The 15,836-nt window shown below is 46.4% G+C and overlaps 1 protein-coding gene across 1 annotated transcript in view; it reads left to right on the top strand.

Annotated features, from left to right (window-relative positions):
• Positions 1 to 15,836, top strand: part of IFT80 (intraflagellar transport 80) — a 139,933-nt gene that overhangs the window by 55,005 nt on the left and 69,092 nt on the right. Inside the window, exons 7-8 of the mRNA XM_075003704.1 lie at positions 8,222 to 8,331; positions 14,755 to 14,844. Of these exons, the coding sequence (XP_074859805.1) occupies positions 8,222 to 8,331; positions 14,755 to 14,844 (200 nt within the window). The remainder of the gene's footprint in view (positions 1 to 8,221; positions 8,332 to 14,754; positions 14,845 to 15,836) is intronic.

Genomic DNA, 15,836 nt, shown 5'->3' with positions numbered 1-15,836 from the left:
TGCAATGTATACTATTCCCTGTTTCTCACTGATGTAATTCAAAAATGCCAAATGTCTCTTTTTCATCTTTGTACATTTTTAAGTCAAATAACATTTAGTCTTATAAAGCTTGCAAAGCAAGAGACAATTCTGCTGTGAAATATGCTTGTTCTACTTCCATTGACTTTGTTGAGAGTTACATGTATATCTGAGGGTAGAATTGGGCACCAGTGAATGGCTATCTTACCTTTTATTTCTGATTTCAGTTTGTGTTTGATCTCGAGCTAGATCCTGCAAGGCATGGCATTGCCTTCAGCATCCCCTTTATAGGATCAGGACCCAATAAATTATTGTAAATTCATTGAAATCTGACACTGTTCCTACAGACTTGCTTGAAAGCTTGTTAGGATCTTATGCTAATTAAAACATTAACTAAGTAATTCTATTCACTGTGTTAAATTTGATCTTTCAGATCATCATAAGAACTGCCATAATGGTACAGACCAGTGGTCAACCTAATCAAGTATCCTTACTCCAAAAATTTCAGGTACCAAAGCTAAAGGGAACATGTACTCAATACGGGAATTGGAGTGATTCCATCCCTATGTTCCCCCTCCTGGTTTCTGGCAGCCAGAGGATTAGGGTTGTTCTGGGCATGAGGTTACATCTCCCACCATCTTTGCTAATAGTCATTGCAAGTGGCCCATGCCAGTCAGTGACCCACACAGGAGCTGATTGCCCTGCCTGGGCGAAGCTCACATCAGCAACAGGTGCAAGATTTGTAATTCCTTTAAACTAAGGATCTAAAAGGAGGGAGACATTTTGAGTTCATGTCCTCCTGATGGAGTTGGCCCTGATGTTGGCACCCGCACACTCATCCACGTCCTGGGGTAGTGCCTCTGCACTACTGTCTACCAGCTGGCATTGCTCCCCCTTTCTGACTCAGACATAGCCGTTGAAGAGGATGGTGTTACCCTCATTCTGGAAACAGTGGAATAAATCTACTGGAAAACATAGACCCACATTGGGCAGCTCTCAGTCCCTCTTGGGCTCATGGGGCCCAGCTCAGGTAAAGTAGAACATCCAAGCCCACTCTGCGCCTGCCTTCCCGGACATGAACAGAACCTGAGCCACATTCAAGTGCTCTCTATGCCAGGGGCCCTACAGACTGCACAAGAAATAATGACTGCTGGTACCAGCCATCCAGGCCTACATGGTTCCCACCCAGTTTTAGGGGCAAGCCTGTTATGTGGTGCCACAGGTCCCCATTTCAACAGCACCTGGGCCCATTGAGGGAAGGGTCCAGATGCCACACCCTGGCATGTGACTGCTGGGGTCAGACTAAGATAAGTCTGCACCATTGACCCCTCTTCATTTATTGGGCTGGGAGCTTAGACACAGTTTCACAGGAGAGCAGACCTTTGGAGGCATGCGCCACCTTCCATTCATCAAGAATATGGGCACCATACCAAAGATAATTGAGTCCAGTGTGCTGCCCAGATGCTAGTTCATGAGACCAGCATGAATCCTCTTATGGGCACCTATGTCTTTGAGTGTCAACCTGATACAAGCACTGGAGAAGCTCTGCCTCACAGTCAAGTTCACAGTTGCGGCACGACTCATGAAGCACACAACATAAACCATCAGCCATTGGCCACTGCTGATCCTCAAGTCTCAGCTGCTCCAGGGCAGCTGTTCCCTGTGGAACTCTGGACTTTCAACACTGGACACACAGCCTTGAATGTGGTACTGATCTTGATGCCTACACAGACACCCCATCAACAGCTAATAGGTGTTTATGCACCAGTCCTGTGACCATCCAGGTGTCCCAGACAGCACTGGACCACCTTTTCCACAGAATGCATGAACTCTTGCCCATCCCCCCCAGGTCTCCCAAAAGGTGTCTGGGACTTCAGAAAGGCTTTTTACTTTCATCTCTGAGCCCCACAAGAAGCTCTTCAGGAAGGGATTCTTCCAGACTCTCAAGAGGAAGAAGTCCATGCTCAGGAACTTCTGGCATGGGGACAGGCACAGAGAGCAGTGCCATCATCCCTATTGTCCTCAGATGAGGCTATCATTGCAACTATTACTGCCATCCCTCAGGACAGAGATCTGCAACCTGTGGCTCCAGAGCTGCATGAGGCTCTTTAAGAACTTCTTTGTGGTTCTCGACACTAAGGCTATGTCTACGCTAGCCCAAAACTTCAAAATGGCCATGCAAATGGCCATTTCGAAGTTTACTAATGAAGCACTGAAATACATATTCAGTGCCTCATTAGAATGCCGGCAGCCACAGCACTTCGAAATAGCTGTGGCTTGTCCAGATGGGGGTCGTTTTCGAGAGGACCCCAGGAATTTTGAAATCCCCTTATCCCTATCTGCCATGGGGAAGAAGGGGATTTCGAAGTTGCCAGGATCCTTTTGAAAAGGACCCCCATCTGGACGAGCTGCGTGGCGGTGAGCAATTTCAGTCCATCGTGCTGGACAGCCCAGCGGGGATGTCGCACCATGGCAGCCAGGTGGCGGAGCAAGGACCAGCCCCAGGATGAGCCCGCCACTGCTGGAGCCAGCCGCAGGCAGCCGCTGATGCCCAGCTCCTTGCCACCCTCTGATGTGAGGTGAAGGTGTCAGAGCACCGTCTGCAAGTGGAGGAGCACTGGCTCCACTTGCAGGAGAGAGTGCTGGCCTGGTGCCAGAAGGCTTGGGGGTCATTCATGAGGAGCTTCAAGCACATCGCCGAGCAGATGATACCCCTTGCTGCTCCGGCCGCCATCCCTCCCAACCACCCTCCACCTGCCCTGGATCCTGCTGAAGAGGAGGACCACGGGGCTCAGGGGCCACCCCAGCCATTCCTGCCGGCCCCCACTCAGCCTCAATGGGGCCTCTGGCCCAGACATGGGTTGCACCCCGCCACGCCAGGCGCTGGACAGTAGGGGGAGAAGGGGACCAAGGACTGGGCCCCCCAGGCCCCTCCTTTGTACATAGTCCCCCGCATTATTGTAAATAGTTGCCTTGTCCCACCCCACTTGAGTAGCTGACCCCACCCCCAACGTACATAGTTCCCCGTTCATGTTTAGAAAAGTTCATCATTTTTGTTGCATTTCAAGAATATTCGGTTTATTTAAAACAAAACAAACGTGTTTTGTGCTCTCAGGGCACACAGTGTGGGCATGGGGGCAGTGTAGTGTATTGTGGGGGGGCACGGTGGATGGCCCACCAGGCTGGCCTTGCCGGCGCTCACCTCGCAGCTTGGTCGAAATGGACCCGCAGGGCCTTCCGGACCCGGATCCTCTCGTGATCAGCTTGTTGACTCAGGGCGGAGTCTGGCTGGGGGTAGGCCATGCCAGCCTCCACAGCCCAGCCCTGCATGAATGTCCCCCCCTTGCTGTCCTCCAGGTTGTAGAGTGCGCAGCATGCGCCCACAGTCTGGGGGATGTTGGGGAGCCCTGCGTCCAGGCGGGTGAGGAGGCACCTCCAGCGGCCTTTGAGGCGGCCGAAAGTCCACTCAACCACCTGGCGTGCATGGTTCAGGAGGGTGTTGAACTGCTCCTGGCTAGCGCTGAGGTGGCTCATGTAGGGGCACGTGAGCCAGGGCTGGAGGGAGTAGGCCGCATCCGCCACAAGGCAGAGTGGCACGGTGGTGTCCCTCAAAGGGATCTCCCTCTGGGGGATGTAGGTCCCCGCCTCCAGCCAGTGGCACAGGCCCAAGTTCCTGAAAATCCGGGTGTCGTGGGTGCTGCCAGGCCAGCCAACGTGTATTTCCAGGAAGCGGCCCTGGCTGTCCACTGTGGCCTGGAGGACCACCAAGTGGTAGCTCTTCCTGTTTCGGAAGCGTCCTCCGCTGCGCTCCGTGGCACAGATGGGGATGTGGGTCCCGTCCAGTGCCCTGAAGCAATTAGGGAACCCCAAGCCGGCAAACCCTGCGATGGCCACATCCAGGTCGCCGAGCTGCACGAGCCTGTGGAGCAGCAGAGCATTCAGCATGCGGACCACCTGCGGGGGGAGGACATGAGCACGCATGACGGGTGTGCAGGGTGTTCCTGGCCCCCATGGGCTGCCCCCCTCCCCTTGGGGTGCCCTCTCCCCCAGGGTCCCTCCTCCCACTGGGGCCCCCCTCCCCTGGGCTCTCACCTCCACCTGGGGTCCCCTTATCTCCCTGACGACAGCCCTGACAGTGGCCTTGCCCACACCAAACTGCTGTGCTATGGATCAGTAGCTGTCTGGAGTGGCCAGCTTCCAGACAGTGATGCCGACCCATTTCTCGACAGTGAGAGCACACCGCATGGGGGTGTCCTGGTGCCACAGGGCAGGCGTGAGCCACTGGCAGAGCTCGAGGAAAGTCTGCCTGCTCATCTGGAAATTCCAGAGCCGGCAGTTGTCGTCCCTCTCCTCAAGCACCAGCTGCTCCCACCACTCTGTGCTGGTGGGTTACCTCCATAGCCAGCAGCGTGCCCTGTGTGGGGAGGCTGGGAGGGCTACATGGTGGTCTGGGGCGGCACCTTCATCCCCCAAGGAGGACAGCTCATCTTCCAGGAGGTTCTGGGCGGCCTCCTCCATGGCGTCGAGCAGGGCAGCCACTGCCTCGGAGGAGGATGTGTGGGCTTCTGATGGCGGCGGCGGCGGCTGCTGCTGCTGCTGCTGCTGGGGATCCATGCTGCGTGCACAGGGTCTGCAACCTGTTGTCGGCTCTGCAGACCTGTGCTGTGCAGTCTGAGTGTGCCTGGGAGGGGCCCTTTAAGGGAGCGGCTTGCTGTTGCCCTGGAAGGGCTAGTCCACCCTGTGTCCTGTCCGCAGGCTTTCCTAGCCCCCTTATTCCGATTGGGGCTAGTTTTGTGTGTAGCTGTTCCCCTGCAGGGCTCATTTCAATTTAGTGCTTTCCTATGTTGACACTGAAAGTCGACGGCACCAGCCCTGGAGGATGTGTGGACGCTACGCATTGAAATAGCTTATTTCGATTTTGCTACATCGAAGTTATTTCGATGTGGCGTCCCAGTGTAGACGTAGCCAGAGACTCTCAGGGCAGACTCACAGCAACCCCTAAAAACAAGGACTTCAGTAGGCTGAACATATTTGGTTTCAGATTTTATTCATCATCCAGTTTCCCGGTAAGCATGACAAACCAGCAGGCCCTTTTAGGGCAGTATGACTTTAATTTGTTGCAAAGTATGTCCAAGTTTGGGGGCTCCCTCCCTGAGACTGGTAGATGGAAGTATAAAGCCCTGACAGAGGCAGGTACTGCATTTGCCAGGGCAGCTTTGCAGTCTCAGTGCACGGAGTCATGGCTTCTCCTGTCTGGTCTCTGTCAAGGACCAAAATTTATTGTAAGATCTTTTGTTCAGTGCTAAGTCCCTGTTTGTAGAATAGACAGATATCAAGCTCCATAAGCTTAAAGACTCACACATGACACTGAAGACACTTGGTCTGTATGGTCTGGTCCCAGCCCATAAAGGTTAAAGTGCCAGGAGACCCCAACTCAGGGGAGCCACCCCTGCCAGGAACCTTAGCACAAGCCATATAGGAGTGATAATAAGCACTCCACTAACCATCATCAGTCAGCCCTCCAGCCTGGCTCATCTAAGGGTAGCAAGCCAGCAAGCACCCATTTTGATGGGATGCTCGGGGAGTGACTAGGTAGATGTAGGCCTTTCCCCACCCCTACTTCTCCACCTGCTTTTCCTTTTTTTCCCGTGGTGTGGACTTTGATAACTTTATGACTACTAGGTCCTCAATGTCATCTTCTGAGGCTATACTTGACAGTTACTTTTTAACACCCCCCCCGCCCAGTCTCCTCCCTATCCCTCTCCAGGGGCCATCTTCTCAAACAGAAGGTGTAGCAGCTGTGCAGCTAGATGTGGAACTGGTCCCTGCATAACACAGAAACAGGGCCATTTACTCCTGTTATTTCCTTATCCCCATGGCAAAGAGAAGTGGGGTAGTCTCAGGCCCATTCTGGACCTGTGAGACCTCAGTCATTACCTAGCATGGCTGAAGTTCTTCATGATCTCTCTGACCTCGTTCATTCACTCCCTAGTTCCTGGAGACTGGTATATTGCTCTTGAACTTCAGGACATGTACTTCCATATTTCCATTTTTGAAGGCCACCGTTGCTTCCTTCACTTTATGATTGGTCAAGAGCACACACATTTTGTGGTCCTTCCATTTGGCCTATCAGCAACTTCCAGGACTTTCATCAAATGCATTCTGGTGGTGGTGGTGGCTTATGTCTGGCATTGGGATGTCAAGATCTTCCCATAGTTCAGTTACTGGCTGGTCAAGCGAAGTGCCAGATCCCAGGTGGGCCAAGATATCTTTTTGTCAGTCTTCTGTTCCAAGCCCCCCGCGTCTGTTGAAGAAAGATGCCTCTGTACATTGGAAATTAGATGGGCTCTGACCTTTTACTTAGATTGGGCTATGCCATTCCAGAAATCTACCAAACTGTCTCTGTGGTGGAGCGGATGAAAGGCCAGTTAGTCTCCCTTCAGAGAATATCAAATTGGATCACCTCATGCATCTGCAGCTACTATGATCTAGCTGACATCCCTCCAGTCCCAATCATGAAAGCCCATTTGACAAAAGTGCAGGCCTTTTCAGCAGTGTTCCTGGCTCACTTCCCAGTCCAGGACATCTGTTGGGTAGTATGTGGTCGTACATTGGTTCACACATTCACTACACTATTGGGTCTCAGGCTAGAGATAACACTAGGTTTGGCAGAGCTGTGCTGCAACCTACTTGTTCTTGAACTCTTACCAACCTTTGTGTAGGTACTGCTTGGGAGTCACCTATTATGCAATGGACATGAGCAAGCATTCCAAGAAAATATAGTTACCTGTTCTGTAACTGTTGTTTTTTGAGTTGTGTTTTATATAGTCCATTCCACATCCCACCTTCTTTCCCCACTGTCAAGTGTCTGGCAAGAAAGAACTGAGGGTTGGAGGAGCGTTCAGCTCCCCTTATCCCACACCATAGAGGCACCACTCCAGGAGTCGCTAGATGCACTCCGCTTCTGGATAATTGTAGCAGACAACTTCCAGCACCAGTGCACATGGAGAGCACATCTATTATGGAATGGATGTGAGCAACACATCTCAAAGAATACCAGTAAGAGAACAGATAACTATTTGTCTGCCTTTTATAAAATGTTTTTGTTGGCTTTAAACTATAATATATGTTTTGGACCAGATACAGAAAACTGTGAAGGACTTCTTGTCGTGTAGTTGGTATAGTTCATGTTGATGAGATCCAGAGCACAGGAAGAGTGATACTAAGAGAGCTTGCATTGCCCAATTTATAAAATTAGATAGTCTGTGGAAATATGTGTAAGTTTCAATCGTCAGGTTTATGAGTTTTTGTGTCTTTCACCATGAGTGAGTTCACTTAACTTTTTTAAAAAATAACCCTGATGCAGTTCCGTAAAGGTTGTTAAATATTATGTAGTCAAGACATATGTCCTTGCAAGATCAATGATTAACATAATTAATTCAAAATGAAATCGTGGTCTCATTGATTTCAATGGACATCTTGCTATTGATTTCAGCCTTGCCAGAATTTCACCATCCATGTTTTCATTTCTATGTATAGTGAGACTTGTCACTTCCTTCGGGGCCAGGTGATTTCTTCAGCTGTTGATGGCACTTCTGCTTCTCTAGCAGTATGCACTGTAATGGAATACACAAAACATGTCCAGAGCTTCAGTTGTTAGTGTGGGGGACAGAGGATTTTCTGTTCCCAGTTCTCTTCTAGCTGCAGAACAGCTTTCTCTCTCCAACACCAACCATTTAGCAGTCATGTGTAACCTCATCCCATGTCTGTAATTATCCCAGTTGATGGGCACACAAGGGTGATAATAACTCCAAGAGCTGCCTGCTAGAAAGAAAAATTGGAGATGTCTTTCTTTTATAAGGATGTTTATAATGATGCCTACATTTTTAAAGACTGGTAAGAGTTAGTCCATTAGATTCATCTGCACTCTGTAGCTGTCCAGTATCATCACCAATAAGAGCAGTTAGATTTGCCTGATTATATTTTGCTGTTCTTCAACCATCAATAAGGTATTTAGTGTATATATTGAAATTATTTCTGCTAAAAGTATTAAAACGCTCTACTTTGTTTTTCTCTCCATTATGTAAAAATTCCAAATGTTTGTGCAATATTTTGTTTTATTAATTATTTTAAGTGCCTTTAATAATTTCTGTTTGTTTTCCAAATATCTTTTTAAGGCAACATTTCTTCTGTCTTTCTACAGGAACACCAGTTTACTCAGTAGCATGGGGCCCTGATTCAGAAAATGTTCTCTATACATTAGGAAAGCAGCTGGTTATTAAACCTCTTCAGCCAAATGCAAAAGTTTTACAGGTATCGTTAATATAAAATCTACATATCAAATTTCAGTGATATTTTACTAATAAAATGAAGTTTAATGTAAGTTATACAACTAGTTAATCAGGCAGTTTAGTCTGGGCAGTATTTTTAAACTAGAATTGAATAAAAAGTAGGAAGAACGAGGACTCCGATCCTGCCGGGAAGTCAGTGGGATTACTCACAGTTCCTAAAGTAAAGCTTGTAAATAAATCATCAGGATTGAGGCCTAGAATGGTAGCTGTACTGCAAACTAACACTGAAATGTACTAGTGAAGATTTGTTTGAAGCTTTCATAGCAATCAATACCTTATTTGAGGCATTGTTATATATACTTTATTTAGTCAAAACTCAAAATTTATTTTAAATGCACTACAATCGTAGGTGGTAGCACTGCCTTTTGCTAAGGTTGCTTGTCGCTTTCCATTGTACAGTTATTTTCAGTTGCTTATATATTTACCAAATTTTAACCATTTGAGCTAATTTTCTTGTTCTGAAAATTTCTTCAAAACTTTTAGCTGTTTCTGGTTAGAGAAAATGTTATTTTGCTGATATTAAAAAAAAAACAAAACAAAGTTTTCTTTAAGATGCTTCAGTGCCCTCTTGCTTTGCAACAGGAACTTGAAATTTGGAAGGTGGTAGCTTTTGTGTCAGGTATATGCCTTTTGCTGTCCTTCTGCAAATCCATGAAAATATGGCTGAATTATAAGCATTTGAAAAATAACATTTTGCTCATTTTCTCTCAAAATCTGCTAGAGCTTCATACATAAATTCTCTAAAACACTTGTCTTCACTCATCTTAATCAAACTCTCTGCTGTTGTGGACAGAGCCAGGCATGATAATTTAAAGCAAGGGAGAGTTTATCTTCTTTCTGGGCCCAGGCATCTTAGAGAAGGAAATTGTTGCATTCAGATGCAGAAGAGAAAATATCCAGTCTTGAGGAAGGGTGGTGGAAGCTAATTTAGGAGCCAGGAGTGGAGAGTAGGACTAAGGTCTGACTGAAGCCCAGGGAAGAGGAGAAAAAAGGACTGCAAGTGGCAGGAGGAATGGAATTGGCTGGAAAAGGATGTAAAGATTAGAGACCTAGGGAGTGAACATTGGACTGACTATGTGAAGAGAATGAGGCTGTGACAGGGAGACAGGGAGGTTGGAAGAGACGGAACCAGGACAAGGAAAACGTTGGAGGGGATGGGATAAACGGGGTCCATCGGGGTGTAGGGAAAATGGACCTTGAATGGAACCCAATATTCCTCAGTCTCATCACTTTTCTTCTGTTATCAAATATCTGTGAAACCCACAGGAAGACTCTACATCACCCTCTTCTAGCACTGGTCCTCATAGAGGATAACATATGATTACTATGAATTAATCAGTTAGGTCAAGTGATAGAGGTTTCTGCAGTTGAGCTAAAGGTTCTGAACCTGCTGAGATCCCTTGTGGGTGTATATATAATGCATCATCACTGAATGTCTGGTAATTCCAGAAATGTCCCTAAGGGTGCTCCAATCCAGGTCTTGCTGCATCCCTGCACCTTCACTTGGAGGCTTTTACAATAGTACTAGCAATTGCTCCACATACACAGTGCCTGCCTCACATACCAGTCATGCCTCAGTAGTGTGAATGTGCAGTCTGGGATCCTCAGTTCCTTCTTTATCTTCCCTGGCCTGAGACAGATCTCAGTAGTCTCACTCAAGAATTTCACTTTTAGATCGTTAGCCAGTTGTTTATACAGTTTCCCTAGTTTATTTATTCAAATACGTATTATTTCCTCTCTCCCCTCTTTTTCTTTAAAAGTGACTCCTCCCTGTGCCACTAGGTGAGAGCCAGGACAAATGCCCCCTCTGCCCTAGGCCCTGCCTCTTCCTACCTCAGTTCTTCCCCATCCCTGCACCACACCTGACCAACATATTCACTAAAATTCTTTCCTCAAGTAATGTAGCCCAGGTGGCTAGGCAGGGGGAGCGGGGAATTCAGAAATCAGAGGCAGGTATCGAGCCTGTCTCACTCGCTGGCAACAGTGAGGTAAAGCAGAGCAGCGTATCACCTCTCGCCCAGGTGCCAGCTGTGTCATTCTGATTCTCACCTCAAATTGCTGAGGTGGTCACGCCCCTGCTCTGAGTGATGTGGCTGGCATCTGCGCGAGGAGAGCAATGTTAGTCTGCTTCCCCCTGCCGCTGCTTGTAAGTGAAGGGAGTCTGACCCCTGCTGCTGGTTCCAGTTGCCCCCACTTGTTGTCTCCTGGGATGTGGCCCCCTGGGATGCGGTGTAGAAAACCTCCCACTGGCTCCAACACTCACTTTACATATTCAACTTTTTGGACATAATTTGCTCCCATTGTACCACAATTGGTAAGCCATCACAACAAACAGGTGGGCCCCAGAGGTCATCTGATTGGGCTTTCCCAGCCCCTTCGTGTCCATATACTGTACCCCACAGCTGCTCCCACCTCATCCCTCTTCTGGGGCCCCTCTCACAACCACTTCCTCTGCTGAAAGATATAATATCTACAAATAAGAGCAGAGAAGACACTGCCTGATCAGCAGAATGGGAAAAGGTTTTACTCCTACTTTTTGACAGAAAAGTGGAGGGTGGTGACCCATTCTTGACTTCAGACAACTCAAATTCATCAAAAAACAAAAATTTAAAATGTTTGCCCTTGCCTAACTCATGTAATTCCAGCATTGGAGCAGGGAGATTAGTTTTTCATCCCTATACCTGCAGGATGCTTATTTTCATGTAACTAACTACAGTTGTACCCCAAGATATGCCCATTTGGGTTACGAGAATTCGACTTTACAAGGAGTTTCATTTAATACCCCTATTTTGGCTTATGAGGCATTTCTTCGCGTTTACGAGGACTGATTTGGATTTTGCGCACCTCAGCGGGACGCAGCCGCCCTGCACCAGGAGAAAGGCCATGGCTCCAGGCAACAGCTGCCTGCAGCTGCTGCCCTCCCAGCGCATCTCTCTGCAGCTCCCGGCGGCGGTTTCCCAGAGCCCCCGACTGGCCACAGCAGGCACCCACCTCCAGAGCCAGGAGAGGAGGGGACAGCGCCCATCCATGGAGCCGCCACCCTGGGCACATCAGTCCACCCCTGCCTTTACTTTGACACTGCTGTGGCTCGTCTGGGTCTCTGCCTCAGCATAGCAGCAGCAGCGCACCACGGCCTGGCTGGTGGCTGCGGGCTCCCTGTGCTCCTAGTGGCGCAGGCCAAGGCCGGGCGGAGGTTGGCGGCTCTGGTAGGTGAGCACCGAAGGGATGGAGTCGGCCGCATCAGTCTTGACAAAGAGGCCATGCAGGGGGGCGGCAGCCGGTGTGGGGAGGTAGACTCGTCTGAGTCCCGGCAGTAGATCACGCTGCTCTGCAAGACATGGATGCTGGGCACGCAGACCATCCCAGGCCCGCCGCTGCCACTCGCCCCCCGACCAGGCGGCTAGGGAGCCGCTGCCGCACCCCCCACGCAGCTGTGCCTCGGGTGCCACTCGCCGCCTGCGGCGTTCCATTCCATTTAGTGCCTGGCTTGCCTGTCGCTGCCGCCTCGGCCTCCGACAGCAGGGCCTCTTTGCGGTGGAGCCCCATACAAGTGAGGCACTGCCCCTTGCCAGCTGGGGGACCCCTGTGCCTGCCTAACTCCCTGCGTGGCCAGCCCCCTGGCACTGCCCCCTCCCCACTTAACCTAAGCTGCGCTCAGGCTGGGCTGCCTCCCTGTGTCCTGCTCTGCCCTGCCCACCCGCTTGCACCGGCCCTGCTTCTGTAGCCAGCTTCTGGGCAGCTACCCAGCTTTGCACCCCCACTCCCAGGCACTCTTCGATTTCTGTTCCCCTCGCAGCCCCGTCTCTTCACCTGGGACAGCCCCCCAAAAGCAGGTAAACAGCCATATTATAGAGTAATTAATGAAGGGAAAATGCCTTATGTTGTGTTATGATAACTAATGTTAACTATTGAAGTAATTGTGTTCATTTTAATGGGATTTGGTGTTGTTTTAGCATAAATGGGTGTAAATTTTGGGGATCAGGAACGCATAAAATTTTTTCACATTGAAATTAATGGTAATTATGTTTTCGACTTACGAGAATTCATCCTAAGAGGGGTTTTTCAGGAACGAATTACTCTCATGTGGCGGGGTAAAACAGTATACTCCCTTGCACGCAGGCATTTTCTCAGATTTGTTATGGGCTCAAACCACTACCAATACAAGATTCTTCCCTTTGGCCTTTGAATAGCATGTCACATCTTCTCCAAAATTCTCACAGTAATAATAGTGCACCTAAGGAAAAACAGGAGTGAGTATTTTTCCTTATCAGGTTGATTGCCTGCCCAAAGTGCAAACTCTCAAGGAAGTCATCCAAGCGACAAAGATAACCATCGACTGCTTGCAGGGTCTTCGCCTACAAATAAACAAAAACAAATCCACAGTAACTCCTACTCAGTAACTGGATTTCATAGGTTCTCATCTCGATTCCATACCTGCACTTGCATCTCTCACACTGGATGAATTCAAAGCCATAAAAAAATCACAGTGCCAAATTGTGGAAGAGCCCCAGGGTATGGTTCATAACTGTCTACAACTTCTCATCATATGGCCTCCTGCACTTTTGTGATCAAGAATGCACACCTATATCTATGTGGTGCCTACTGTGTTAGATTAAAGATTAATATTTACTTAAAGATTAAGTCATACAAAGAAGTCTCCAGGACTACAACCAATCAAAATTGGCAACCGTTTTGTGTGCATATAAAATAATACTCGAAATACTAGTAGTGCTTTTGAAAATAAATTTTGATAGTCTGTGCCTTGTATTAATAGGATAAATAAACCTTATACACAGTTTTATGACCAAATTCAAAAGATCTAGAACAGGGATCTGCAACCTGCAGCTCCAGAGCCACATGCGGCTCTTTAAGGACTTCTTTGTGGCTCCCAATGCTATAATTGCAAAGTTTAAAAAAAAAAAATCCCTTCTGATGATTTTTGATATTTGATAAATGCTGACGTATAAAACCCCAGCAATGAACAACTCATATCTAAATAGCAAACAATATGTGATTTTGAAATGTTGGATAACTCCCCCTTCAATATGTGCAGTGCATTGTGGGATATAATACCATCTCTGTGTTTTGATCGTGTGCTAATAAAGTCTTCACTTTGAAAGGAAAGGAAAATTGTTCCTGCTGTGAGGGGCAGCATGCATTTTAAGAAACAAAATTGAAATTAAATGGAAGTAAAACTGGCTTATTTAAAATGGGTTCAGGAGTGAAAATCAGGAAGGCAGTAGTACAAACACAGCTATGTAAAGTGTGAGGAAATAGAATATGTAAAAAGTTTGTGAACGTCCTTCAGTAAATGTGTATCACATTACAAATTGTGTGTGCTCTGTTCTTAAAATAGGGGTTACAAAAAGTATGGTTTGACGTTATTTATTAAGGATCATCTTGTAGCCACATGCATCATGGCTCTTGAATTACTGAGTTTTTTACCGAATTGGAAAAAAATGGCTTTTCCTGCTATTTTAGTTTCTGGCCCCCATCTAGAGTTTGGTGAAGTGTTCCTGTTTAATGTCGTTATAGGTGCTGTAACAACTGAGTGGGAGAAGTGATTGTAGCTATTTTCTCATTTGGAATTTCAGGTGTTACCATAACTTTAATCAGCAGCAGGACCCCATTGTGCACTGTTCAGCAGATCTGTCCAATAACTGTCGTAACTTCCTCTATGGGGTGATAAAGCTAGCATTGCTATTGGGCATAATATTAAACTATCTGCTCCTTGTACTTGGAGAAAACAAATTTATTATTTCTTTGCACAACTTTTATTTGAGGAGCATTTTAAAAACGGTTTCACTAGTAAGTTAGCCAGCCAGTCTTAGGGCTGAAGAATCTATAGATTATAAATGGTTTTGTAGATTTTACTGAAATATGAACATATGTCATGTTAATAGTCTCAATAGAGCTATCTACTGATAGAAGTAAATAATAAGGTGACCAAAAATGGTATTTTAATGGGGAAAGGGGCTCACAAATAAATGGTCATTTAAAACGAGATCAAAAACAGAAATAGATCTGTATTTTAAATAAAGGTGAAAGAACAGATGTAAGCTGCTGTTGAAAAACTAGAATTTGAGAGAAGCCTAAACAAAGAATAGCAATAAGCAGAGGTTTAAAATAAAACCCAGAATTTTCAAATAAACAGAACAGGCTTAAGTTCTTTTTATAAAGAAGAAGGAAGATGCAAAGGCTTTAAAATTAAATGAAAAAATCCTACTGTAGTTTAGAACATTCAGATTATGGACAACATAATGAAAATGCATAGCCTCATTAAGTACCCTTGTCTTCATTTCTTATTGTGTGTTTAAATACTAAAAATAATACTAAGCAATTGCTAGATTTAAATGTAAACTTATTTTATTTCTTCTCCTGTCAGTGGAAAGCCCATGATGGAGTTATTTTAAAACTTGATTGGAACTCAGTCAATGATCTTATCCTGTCTGCTGGTGAAGACTGCAAATATAAGGTGTGTATTGTTTAATTACAGTGGATAAATTATTTAAATAAATATTTAAAGCAGGAACTGAGTAACAGTACTAGACACTACTGACTCTCCAACCTTCACAAGACCTGTCAAACTCAAAACCAATTAGAGAGAAAAATTTCAGTGCAATTAGAAAATTCTCATTTTTCAGGAAATGGAACATAACACTGAAAGAAAATGTTTCTAGCACATGGTAATGTAGTACTATTTCAAATGGGACAACATCAGTAATGTACACTACAAGAGCCGGGTTCACATGGAGCAATTAGAGCACAACACTTTAGAGCACTCTATACCTTGCATCCCACAAGTATGCCACCTAGACGAGCTCTGGCTGAGGAAGAAGTATTAAGACTAAGATATGCACTGAGAAAAGTAAAGAAATCACAATTAAAGTGAAAAAAAAAACAGTTTCTCATATTACCTAGATACAGGAGGATTCCTTTTGAAACTTGTATAAATGGGACACTGTTCTCCATCAATAATAGAGGATGCGTGTTTATGTTTTCCCCCTTAATTGTGAACTTACTTTAATTTCTTGGTATCTGAATTCTAACATTCTCTCATTTGTATGCTGTGATTTATTTTTTTTAATTATATTGTCTTTTCTGTTTAAATCTTGTCACAGATTTTGCATGCTATGAATAGACTTGCTATTAATGTACTAGTTACAATGGCACAGATCATCCCCTCTTGGGAATAAGGGAACTCACTGAGATCCCTCTGCATCATGCTGTTGGAGTGCAAGGTTGCCACTTGCAGATAATCTGGCTCAACTTGGCAAATGCAGGAGAATTGACAGAAGGTCAAGGGGCGTATTTAACCAAAGCACTATGCCACTGCTGTCGTTCCACTGCTTAAGAAGACATCAGCCTCTCCCCAGTCAGGTCTCTGGTACAGATGCTTTTTCAGGAAATACATTCTTCCTAGCATGGTTTACTCTAGGTCCCAGGGTAAAGGAATGTGTGGCTTCC

The sequence above is a fragment of the Carettochelys insculpta genome, chromosome 10 (assembly GCF_033958435.1).
Source record: "Carettochelys insculpta isolate YL-2023 chromosome 10, ASM3395843v1, whole genome shotgun sequence".
NCBI classification, from domain to species: Eukaryota; Metazoa; Chordata; order Testudines; family Carettochelyidae; genus Carettochelys; species Carettochelys insculpta.
The sequence above is the reverse complement of the archived record's forward strand: the minus strand, read 5'-3'. Positions and strand labels throughout refer to the sequence as shown.